This window comes from Ursus maritimus, unplaced genomic scaffold (assembly GCF_017311325.1).
Source record: "Ursus maritimus isolate PB19 unplaced genomic scaffold, ASM1731132v1 scaffold_33, whole genome shotgun sequence".
Lineage (NCBI taxonomy): Eukaryota > Metazoa > Chordata > Mammalia > Carnivora > Ursidae > Ursus > Ursus maritimus.
This window is the reverse complement of record NW_024425897.1, coordinates 12,734,601-12,746,776: the sequence shown is the minus strand read 5'-3', so window position 1 is coordinate 12,746,776 and position 12,176 is coordinate 12,734,601. Positions and strand designations below refer to the sequence as shown.

The following is a 12,176-nucleotide window of genomic DNA, read 5'->3' as shown; positions in this document are numbered from 1 at the left end:
GTGTCTCCTGCCTTGCCCTGAACGCAAAAGGTAAAACCAGCTCACTTTGTAATTAAATATTCCTGTGTTTAGAGTGAAAAATCCCAAAGACTGTGTGGACATTTTGTTGAGAAAGCATTATAATCAGGGCACCTGGCTGGCTCAGGGGCTAGCGCGGGCAACTGTTGATCTCGGGATTGTAAGTTCAAGCCCCACATTGGGTGTGGAGCTTACTTTAAAATAAAATCTGTAGGGCCGCCTGGCTGGCTCAGTTGGTGAAGCTTCTGACCTGATTTTGGCTCAGGTTATGATCTCAGGGTGGTGAGATCGAGCCCCACATAAGTTTCCTTGCTGAGCATGGAGCCTGCTTAGGATTTTCTCTCCCTTCGCCCCCTTACCCTCTCTCTTTCTCTGTAAAAAAAAATTTTTAAATCTTTTTTAAAAATTTAAAAAATAATAAAAAGTATTAAAATCTATCTAGTCCAGGGCACTTAGTCATGAATTAAATTGAGTTTGGTGATTTTGATGAGTGGGCTTTCTTTGATGGCTTTATGTAATTAGTTTTTTTTTTTTTAAAGATTTTATTTATTTATTTGACAGAGACGGAGACAGCCAGTGAGAGAGGGAACACAAACAGGGGGAGTGGGAGAGGAAGAAGCAGGCTCATAGCGGAGGAGCCTGATGTGGGGCTCGATCCCATGACGCCAGGATCACGCCCTGAGCCGAAGGCAGACGCTTAACCGCTGTGCCACCCATGCGCCCCTATGTAATTAGTTTTAATCATGCCGAGTGAAAAATTGAAGGGAGAGGGAGTCCAGCCAGTCTAGCCCACTCTGATCTCTGATGGAAACGGCCTGTGGCTTGTCCTATGCTGGGAATGACCAGTATGGACTTTAAAAGAATTCAGAGGGAAAAATTCTGGCTTTTTTTGGGGGGGGGGGAGAGCAAAGTGGGGAGGGGCAGAGGGAGAGGAAGAGAGAGAACCTTAAGCAGGCTCCCCAGTGAGTGCAGAGCCTAACGCAGGGATCTCACGACCTTGAGATTATGATCTGAGCAGAAATCTTGTCGGCCACGTAACTGACTGAGCCACCCAGGTGCCACTAACAGGGTCTAATAGGGGGATCAGCTGTGCCAGCTTCCCCGGGACCGAGGGTTTCCCAGGATTTGGGATTTCTCGCTGCCAAAACTGGGCATGTCCTGAGCAAGCTGGAACAAATTGGTCACCCTTAAGCCCAATAGCTTGACGCTTACATGCAGACTCTGGTGCTGCACCTGACTTTCCCGAGATTGTCGACGTGCTCATTTGACCTCAGTGCATTTTCATTTCCCCTTGCCCCTTTGCCATGCCTGCTGAATGCACTCAGGATCACCATGACAGGTGTGAAAGCTCTCCTCTCCCAGGAAGAGAGTTATTCTAATGCCTCCTCCTCTTTCTCTGGTACAAAACACTCTCCCTGTGATTTCATAGGGAGTTTGGGGGGGGGGGTCAGCCCTTTGGACTAGCGCCCTCTTTGGGGAGAGGCCACCCCTCTGGACAATGGAAGGTGGTGATCGACCAAGCCCGTGCAGACAGGTGACCGCCACACTGTAGGTGGGTGTTCCTTAGGTGCACTGTGTGCGTACCCAGCAGAGCAGCTCTGTGGACGGCCAGGGGTGGCACGTGCTCTGGGACACGGGGATCTGAATAGGTCCAGCTGGAGAGAGGGGAGCGACGGGCCATGGTTAATAATAATTACAATCACGATCATTAATCATGTTCATAGCGGCTGACCTTATTTATCAGTGACTATGCTCTTTATATGGATTGTTTCATTTTAGTCTTCCAGCCCCTGTGTGAACTCAGGGCTATTTCCTCATTTTCCAGATGAGGAAACTGAGGCCCAGAGTGGTTAAGTCACTTGCCCAAGGTTGCCTGACCAGTAAATGCTGGAGCCGAGGTTGACACCTGGGCCGCCTGGCTTAGGCCCCCTCTTAGCTGTGCTATTCTGGGCTCCCCGAGCAGGAGCTCTGTTGACGTATATATTAATTTGGAAGACAATCCATGTGCCTTTCCCCTCAAGGAACATGGTGGTGGCTTTGAAGGAACTGTCCATCCGGGGCGACTTCAGAACCACCGTGGAGTATCTCATTAACCTGCTGGAGACTGAGCGCTTCCAGAACAATGACATCGACACAGGCTGGTTGGATTACCTCATCGCCGAGAAAGTGCAGGTGGGGAGCTGCGCGCTTCTCTCATTGGGGTCACGGACTCCCGCCCACCCCCGTCGGCTCCCCGTGGACTTGGTCACCACCGACACTGAAGCGTGGAGTCTCTCCTAGGCGGAGAAGCCGGATATCATGCTCGGGGTGGTGTGCGGAGCCTTGAACGTGGCCGATGCGATGTTCAGAACTTGCATGACGGATTTCTTACACTCGCTGGAAAGGTAGGGTGCAGGGGTAATTACCCCCACCCCCCTGGGATGTGTGTTAATGGCAAGTAAGGCAGATAATCCGCCAGCAGGCAGTTAGGGAGTCCCTCCTATGTGCCTGCTTCTGAAATGCCTCGCCTGTGAACCGAGGCCGCCCGGGAGGAGGCCGCTGGGGGTGGGATTCTCCAGGCAGCCGGTAGCAGGCCGAGCGCTGTGTGCCTATTCATGCTGACTTGGGTAAGGTACTTCACAGGACTTGAGTTCAGAGACGAGGTGGACTTGAGAAGCAAAGCAGGTGATCGGTCACCTCTGCAAAGATTCCTTCCAGACCCTTGCCCGAATGAGGTGTGGCGAGTGAAGAGGACCAGGTGCTCACTGATAGGATGGAGCAGCGTTTCTCAGCCCTGGCACCCTTGACATTTTGAGCTGATTGATTTTTTTTTATTGCGGGGGCTGTCCTGTGCACTGTGGGAAGTTAACAGGATCCCTGGGCCACAGAGTACCCCCCCCAGGAGTCACCACAATCAGATATGTCTCCAGACATGGCCAAATGTCCTGGGGTAGAGGCAGAAATCACCCCCAGAGACACTGTGATAGGCAAACGAAGCTGCCAAAACGACTTTAAAAAGATGAGAGATGTTAGCGCGTGGTCATCGTGCATGTGCAGAGTAATAAGAGTCCAATGCGTGTGTCGCTTTCCTTCCTAAGCAGGTGGCACGATTCCCACGTCGGGAATTTTTTCCCAGAATGAGCGTTGTGGATTTTGCTTCCTGGAAAGCCCTTTTCAAATTTCTCACCCTTCAGCAAGCGCTGTTCCCTTAAGTTCTGAGCAGGGTCCTGTTCCTTGCCTGTGCCTCGGATTTAGCGTTTTAAATACAGCCAGATGTGGTGGTGCTTAGGCGAGGCGAAGAGCTGGGTGATCTGTTCAAATCCAGAGGGTGGCCCGAGCGTTCTCGTTCATTCCCACAGCCGACCGCACGTCTGTCTTTTCTTTCAGGGGCCAGGTCCTTCCTGCAGCTTCTCTGCTGAACATCGTGGATGTGGAACTAATTTATGGAGGTGTTAAGTACATTCTCAAGGTGAAGGCCCCGGTTTCTCGGCTGTCTCCAGCACTCTGGAGGCTGGTGGGAGTTTTTCTGTCTGGAGTGGACTTGCTCGTGCTTGGGTCCTTGGACTCCCCGGGCAGTCCCGTGCCCTTGAAACCGAAGCGCTTGGGGTTTTGGCACGTGCAGGCTTGAGCAATACGCACAGTGTACCACGGAGCATGTACGAGTGTCCCGGGGCTGACGTGACAAAGTACCGTGGAGCCAGTGGCTTCAGACAACAGAAGTGTGTGCTCTCAGAGTCTGGAGGCCAGAGTCTAAAATCAAGGTGTCCGCTGGGCCCTGGTCTCTTTGAAGTTTCCAGGAAAGAATCTGTTTCATGCTTTCCTAGCTCCTGGTGGTTGTAGGGCTGTCCTTGGTATTCCGTGGCTGGTAGACCGGCACTCCAAGCTATGCCTCTGGCTTCATGTGGCCGCCTTTTCTGTGTGTGTGTGTGTGTGTGTGTGTGTGTGTGTGTGTGTGTGTGTCTACATTGTCTTCCCTCTGTGTGTCTCTGCTCTGAAGAATACCACTCAGATCGCATTGAGGGCCCACCCTGCTCCAGTAGGACTCCATCTAACTACCTGCATTTGCAAAGACACTAATTAAAAGTGAAGTCACGTGCCGAGGTGCCAGGAAGGACATGAATTTGGGGACACAGTATCCAGTCCGACTCAGAGCATGAGCAGGACCACTGCCGAGCTGGCATAGTGTGTGGGTCCGTTTCCAGGGGCTGTGAGGCCCGCTGTGTCCTGTATGTCCGCACCAAAGGTCAGCGTATGGCTTTCTGATCTCTCCCTGGCCCACCACGGGTTCCCTAGAGGTTTACTCGGCACGCTGTCCTCTGTCAGAAGTTTCCAGTTACCTTCCTGGGGCGTCTGAGGTCATTGCAGCAGAGAATATCAGAGTATCTGAGATGTGTGGGCCCAGGATCAGGCCCTGGGTCTGGTTCAGGCTGACCCCTGGGGGCAAAATGTCCCCAAGAAGCTAAGGCCTCCTTCTTGGGAGGGAAAGGATAACAGAGCTCGAGTCTGCCTTTGAGGCAGAATTTTTAAGTTCTGTTCCTTTATTTTTACGATGACTGAGCACATGGAACGCTTCCAGCTTTGGACATTTTCGGGGTTAGTGTGGCCAAGCAAGCACGTTCTCCGTGGGGGCATGCCATAAAACCACTCCGCTTTACCCCTCCATGCTTCCTGGCTATTTTGGGGGGCCTGGTCCCCCAGCGTGATTTTAAATATGACACGTGCTTACTGTATGAAATTTAAAAAAGCATAAAACATCAGAAGAACAAACCCATCCTGTGTTGACCCTGGGAGGCAATCCCCATTAAGGTTTTAGCAAATCTCTTCTAATTTTTTTTTTCCTTATGCACTGATTTTGCAAAGTTGAGATCATGGTGCAAATACTGTTTTACTGCTTTGATCTCATCACGGCATAAAGTTTTCCCGTGTTATTAACAAGTTTCCTCAATGTCAGTTTGGTGTCTATAGGCAACAGTCCAGTGGAACTTTCCATAGGAACGGAGATGGTCTGTGTCCATGCTCTCCAGTAGGGCCACCTGGGGCTACTGAGTGCTGAGGAACTGAATTTTATATATGATTTAAGTTAAATTAATTTACGGGTAAATAGCCAGCCTAGCTCCGGGCTGCCCTATTTGACAGTGTGGGTTTAGGGTATTCCATTGCAAGGTTGTGGGATAGCTAGTTTGTGTCTCAGTTTTCCTGTTACCATGAGTAATGTTGCAATAAACATTCCTCTATTTCTTGCTACCTTTGGTCTCAGCATATGTATCTTAGAGGTCTGAGGGCTCTTGAGGGTGTTTTGTCTTCTGAGAGAGCACACCCACAGTGAACCCAGGGCTAGTATGTCAGATCCAAGTACAGAGCTGAGGCCGGGCCTGGCCACCTGTGCCTCTCTCGAGTGTCCCAAATGTCTTGGGTGCCCCTGCGCAGAGCTGGGTCAGGGGACGGCAGAGTCCTGGTCACTGGTGGAGTCTCCAGGGCTGTTTCATCCACAGGAGACCCCCCCCACCTCCCCACCCACCTTCCCTGCTACTCAGGGTGGCCCTAGTTGGGGCTGATGCTTAGAGGCAGCAATGAGAAGGGCACGTGATTGGCAGGAGATGACCAGGCCGAACTATATCTGCAGCCGGTGGCCATTAGTCCCCCCCACCCCCGGGACAGATGCGGTGCACTGACTGCAGGCTCTCTGCAGCCCCGTCAGCTGCTCCCTGAGAGTGCACACCACTGTGGACACTAGCCCTTGCTCCTGGGAGGGGGTGCAGAGGGTGCTCTGGGGCACAGGGACAAGCAGGCCTCCTGAATTCAGGCAGGGACACTGAGCCTGTCCCCGCAGGTGGCCCGGCAATCTCTGACCATGTTCGTCCTCATCATGAACGACTGTCACATCGAGATCGACGCCCACCGGCTAAGCGACGGGGGGTTGCTGCTGTCCTATAATGGTAACAGCTATACCACCTACATGAAAGAAGAGTTTGACAGGTACGTGGCGGGGGGAGGGGCGCGACACAGAGCCACGCTTTCCCACGGGGCTCAAAAATATAAAGCCAGCTATGTGCAGCCGAAGGGTCTTAGATAAAGTAGCTTCTCCAGTAAATTCTGGGGCCCATGGAGAGGTTAATCTCTTGGCTGGACATCCACCAAACTGGCAGATGTTTTGGGGAGTTTCCCAAGAGGCCCACTTCTAGTAATGTGGGAGGATCCAGAGCCGAATGGGTCGTGACTCCCAGCTCCAGGGCCTGCAAGGCGTGTGACAACGTATAGCTGGCCCTTGTCTGAGCTCAGGCTTGGAGGAGATACAGCCATCCAGCGAGGGCGGCAGCTGCTTATACTGGGCACAGGGCTAGGTGTTGGGATAAGACCACGGTCATGACTCGTGGAACCTGTTGGCACACATGACGTAGTTAACAAGCAGAAGGGGCAGGACTGGTCACTGTGTACCAGGACAAGCGAAATGCAGGTTGCCCCGGAAGCACTTAGCGCGGAGGCATCATGAGATTCCCCCAAAGACCCTCCTGTTCCGGCGCATCTGACCACGCTGAGCTCATACAATGAAGCGTAGACCAGCTGGGCTGAGCAGGCGGCACGGACTTCCTCCCCCACTCCAGCCCAGGAGAATCAGGCCAGAGTGTGGGGGTGGGGGTGGGCACAGGCTGCATGCCTGCAACAGCTCCACTTAGAGAATTGTCTCCCTTCCCTATCCTCCAAGTTTTGGAAGAAGGCAGACTGGCTTCATCCCAGCCAGAGCACTGTTTTATTACCTCTTTTTCAGCCATGTTCTGTCTGCCAAGAATATTCAAGATTATTTGAATAACCCCCGCTAGGGTATACTCTGCGCAGTTCAGTTATAAGGTGAAGGCTTAAAGTCCGTAAATATTAACTGGATAATATCAATTGCTTTCTCCATGCCTCTTAGAATTATATCAGTAAAAGGAACTGGTTTTCAGCCAGGAAAGGGTCACACGCTTTGCTCACCCCATTCATTCCCTGTATCTCCCTGGTAACCGTCAGATGCTAGCATTTGGGCAAGTGGAATCCCACAGAGCACACCCAGGGGGACACTCTGGGCTGCCTTCAGGAAGGGGGAAACACTGTGGACAGCCAGACCTGAGGATGCTGGGTGGATGGTCCCCCTCCATCTACCCGCCCGCCCTCTCCTTCTGTCTCCCAGTTACCGTATTACCATCGGCAACAAGACGTGTGTGTTTGAGAAAGAGAACGATCCCACGGTCCTGAGAGCCCCTTCGGCTGGGAAGCTGCTGCAGTACACGGTGGAGGACGGGGGCCACGTTGAGGCTGGGAGCAGCTACGCTGACATGGAGGTGAGCGCAGAGCCGGTCCTCGGGGTGGGGCCGCAGCCAGGCCTCCCCTCCATTCCACTTCCCGGGGGAGGTCCATCCCGCATTGCACCTGCACCCCTGCACCCGAGCTGGTGGGCCTCACCTCTCCCCTGGGCCACCATCTGCCCATTCCTCAGAGAACCAGTATGGGGGATTCAGCCCCAATTCACTGCAGTATTCAAAGGGAAAACCTCAGACAGCCAGCGAGAGAGGGAACACAAGCAGGGGAGTGGGAGAGGAAGAAGCAGGCTCATAGCGGAGGAGCCTGATGTGGCTCGATCCCACAATGCCGGGATCACGCCCTGAGCCAAAGGCAGATGCTTAACCGCTGTGCCACCCAGGCGCCCCTCTCACTGCCTTTAAAAAAGGAGCCGGTCACAAAATGCACCAGGTTTTAGGAATGTGTGTGTTAAGCACCCCCACATAATATAATTTAACTGTATTTCTAAGAGAGAGGCTTTACTTTACAAATAAAGATCAGTTTCCATGTCTGTAAAATGGGTGCAGTACATGACCCGCCTCCCTAGCTGGCTTTGCAGATGGAGACAATTCATGAACAGCGCTGAGCCTGGCACACAGCAGGCTTCTGGCAAATGCTTGTTCCCTCCATGCTTTACACTTGAGCTCTGCCCAGGGAGTCATTCTGTTTAAATGACCGAGCACCAGCTGCTCCGGAGTACTAGTTCTGGGTGACTCTGGCTGTCACACGCACAAGCCAGTCCCCGTGGGCTCGTCTTATTTCTCCTTCCCGCAAAACAGGTGATGAAGATGATCATGACCTTGAGCGTGCAGGAAAGTGGCCGGGTGAAGTACATGAAGCGCCCGGGGGCCATGCTGGAGGCAGGCTGTGTGGTGGCCAGGCTGGAGCTCGATGACCCTTCCAAAGTGCACCCGGTACGTCGCACCCCAGCGCAGCCACCCCGGCTGGCTCAGGAGCGCTCACGGTTCTGCCTCTTCTGGGAACAGAGCTGGCTGACTGCTCCCGGCTCTTGTCCTGCCTCTGTGAGCCCCCAGCAGCCAGTGTGATGGGTACAGAAGCACGCCCACTTTGCTCACACCCCTCACACCAGCAGCTCACTAGCCCACCCAGAGTAAAACTCCGATTGCGCACTTTCGTATTGAGTTATTGACACGTAAGTACAGAGAGTAGATAATATTGTTACAATGGATGAAGCGCTATTGATACATGATTACTCCCTGAACTCCATAGGTTATGCAGATCTCCTTAGTACTCCCGTGTAAACTGTAAAGTATACAATGTGAAATTCAGCGTCTGAACCGTTTGGAAGGGTGCGTTTCAGTGGCGTTAAGGGCATTCACACTGTTGTACGACCAGCACTGTCATCCGTCCCTAGAACTTTCTCATCTTTCCAAACTGAAACTCTTACACCCATTAAACACTAACTCCCCGTTCCTCCCTCCCCCAGCCTCTGGCAGTCGCTCTTTCTCTAGGGATCTGACTTCCTCGAGGAACCTCGTATTAGTGGAATCGTACGATATTTGTCTTTTTGTGGCTGGCTTGTTTCACTTAGAATAACGTCCTCAGGGCCCATCCGTGTTGTAGCAGGTGTCCATGCTTCACTCCCTTTGAAGGCCGAGTAACAGTCCGTGGTTTGCGTAGCGTATATTTTGTTTACCCAGTCTTCCATTGATGGATCCTCGGGTTGCTTCTGTCTTTTGGCTGGTGTGAGTCATGCTGCAGTGAACACGACTGTATTTCTTTAGTTTTTACCCAAATCCAGGAACACATCTAGGTTAGTATATTATAGAGTTGCCTTGTCTCCTTAGGCTCCTGTTTTGAGCCCCCTTTAAAAAATGACACACACACACACCTGACCTTACACTCCCCATCCTCCTGCCCTGCTATCCTTCTCTCCCTGGCACTGTCATTCATGATCAGAGAGACGACGTGTCTCACTGATTGTCCCGTGGGTGTAATTTTTGGCATCCCCGAGATTGGAAGCACCATGAGCCCAGTACATTTTGTCTTACTCGCCCCCTGCTAGATTCCCAAACAGGGCAGGCATGTAGGAGGTGCTCCACAGATATTTTTTGGTTGTATACACAGAGGTTCCGGTGCTGTGGGGGCAGGACCCCGTCCTTCGGACCAGCAGAGAGGGTACCAGAATATTTGTGATATGTATGGCCCTGAAGTCAGGCCCCAGTGGGACCTCTGATTTAGATTCTTATAACTGATCGTTAAGCTTTCCCATGAAACTGTGACTTCTGAAGTCAAGGACCACTCTCTTGTTCGTCACTGTATTCTTGGTGCCTGGCACAGTGCATGGGGCATACAGGGTACTCAGAAAAAAACAACAACCCAAAACAGGTCTTGCTGCTGAATGAATGAACGTTTACACCGTCCTAAGCAAGGCGTGCATATGGAGGGGTAGCTTGTCATTCATGCCTGAATTGTGTTTTTTTCCTTCTGTAATAATTAGTACATATGCTCAGGGGGGAATAAAAGGCTAGTAAGAGCATTTCAAAAAGAAACACGTTGCCTCTTTTTTCCAGAATATTCTATCAGTTTTCTTCTCATTTTTTTCATTATTCTCTGTTGTGGGTTCCCAAAACCAGAAATAGACTGAGCCTTTTCAGATCACCAGAAAGGTCTGTGTGCCTGCACGTGATTCAGCAACCATTTCCCATGCCAGGTTCATGAGACAGGGCCCGGCCACCAGTCCCTGGGCGTTCATGTGTGCCTATGAGATGAGCCCTTGTGCAGTAAGAGGGGCTGCCCGTGGCCCCTGCTGTGGGTGCCCAGCTGGAGAAGCCAGCACCAGGTTGTGGAGAAGGAGATCCTCCAGTTCATCTCGAAGGATGAGACAAGCCCACAGGGTTGGGACAGGGGAGAGGCCAGGAAGCTGAGGGTTCCAGGTCAGCAGAACAGCACATCCCAAAGCTCCTGGGTCCCAGGACTGCATGTAGTAGGTGTTCAGTGGACATTTTTACAATGAATGAATCAATAAATGGGCTCCTGGGGTCGGGGTTGCCCCTTGGGAGAGCTTTTCATTTTTTTGGTTCTCTAAGGCTAAAGGTTGAGGATTTACAAAAAGTTGGGACATTTGCATGAGAACTTCATAAATTTCCATCCTGCTGTTTATCTTCAGGATTCAATAAAGATGGAAAATAAATGGGAAGATAGGGAGATAATTTTGATTAGAAAGCAGAGCAAAACAAAAGAATGTAACTTCTTCCAAAATCACTGGGAGCTTCTAACAATGGACTACGGCATTTGCCGCGGGGGAGATTTGGGAAACCCACCTTGGGGTGGGATTTTAGCAATTTTGACTTTCCAGTATGTGTTCTTGTGGGGTTTTTTGTTCTTTTCCCCTCAGGCTTCATCCTCATTATATCGTGGACTGTCCTGGTCAGGCTGCGTCGCCCCTCTGTTTATCTCGTCTCAGGAGGCACGTGTCCTTGACCTCCGGTTCTTTTGTCTCATCAGGCCAAGCCATTCACAGGAGAGCTCCCTTCCCAGCAAACTCTGCCCATCGTGGGAGAGAAACTGCACCAGGTTTTCCACAATGTCCTGGAAAACCTGACCAACGTCATGAGTGGCTACTGTCTGCCGGAGCCTATTTTTAGCACAAAGGTAGGTCACGTGCAAACGATAGGTGTGTATTCTACACCCGTGTGCAGGTCTGTGTGAGGAGCCAGGAGGGCTTATTCCATGAGCTCCGAGGTCTTTACTGGAGTCGGGTATGGAAGAGTGGCTAGTCCTCTGTTGTTTTTACAAAGGGCTTCTTCTCAGGAACATCCTCGTCTGATTGTAAACATCAGCGTATGTTCTCTTTGATTATAAACTGTTGTAAAAGCTAGATTGGTTTTGTGTTCATCTCAGCCCAGAGAATGTTTAAGCAGGAAGTTAAACAAGAAGTCCGGGGGCGCCTGGGTGGCTCAGTCGTTAAGCGTCTTGCCTTTGGCTCAGGGCGTGATCCTGGCGTTATAGGATCGAACCCCGCATCAGGCTCCTCCGCTAGGAGCCTGCTTCTTCCTCTCCCACTCCCCCTGCTTGTGTTCCCTCTCTCGCTGGATGTCTGTCAAATAAATAAATAAAATCTTTTTAAAAAATAAATAAATAAACAAGAAGTCCGCGTGGGTCACGTCTTAGAGAGTGAGGAGATCACTTTGTTCAGGGACACAGTCTGTTCGTTGTTCATCCCAGGGGCCCATTGCCTACTTATTCTGTAGAGAAGTCAGAAGTTTTCACATTTGCAGACCTCAGTGAAAGATCCATGGCGCTAAACTCAATATCAATAGCGATAAAATTATCTGTCACAACCTATCTCAGAGTAGCAAAACATGTTAGTGGTGGTGATGGTGGAGGAGGTGATACTGGTCGTGGTGGTGGTGGTAGTGTTGATGGTGATGCGGGTGGGGGTGATGATGTTGGTGATGGTAATGTTGATGGTGATGCTGGTGGTGGTGATGATGCTGGTGGTGATGGTGGTGATGATGGTAGTGATGCTGGTGCTGGGGGTGACAGTGGTGCTGGTGATGCTGGGGGTGATGGTGATGCTGGTGGGGGTGATGATGTTGGTGATGGTAACGTTGATGGTGGTGGTGGTGGTGGTGGTGGTGGTGGTGGTGGTAATGCTGGTGGTGATGGTGGTGATGGTGGTAGTGACGATGGTGGTGATGCTGGTGCTGGGGGTGACGGTGGTGATGGTGGTACAATGGCCAACCACTGTCCAGTACACTGTGCCAACTACTACTCTGAGCACTTGAAATTTAGTAAGTCATTTCATCCTCCCAACAACCTATGATATTAGTTCCACTTTACAGCTAAGGAAACTGAGGCACAGAGAGACTAAGAAACTTGCCGTGTTTGCCCTGTGAAAA

At 51.4% G+C, this 12,176-nt stretch overlaps 1 protein-coding gene across 1 annotated transcript in view; it reads left to right on the top strand.

The window, feature by feature from the left end:
- Positions 1-12,176, top strand: part of ACACB (acetyl-CoA carboxylase beta) — a 100,272-nt gene that overhangs the window by 35,583 nt on the left and 52,513 nt on the right. The window contains 7 exon segments of the mRNA XM_040619812.1: positions 2,040-2,190; positions 2,299-2,402; positions 3,385-3,466; positions 5,828-5,973; positions 7,163-7,313; positions 8,091-8,225; positions 10,780-10,926. Coding sequence (XP_040475746.1) covers positions 2,040-2,190; positions 2,299-2,402; positions 3,385-3,466; positions 5,828-5,973; positions 7,163-7,313; positions 8,091-8,225; positions 10,780-10,926 — 916 coding nt within the window.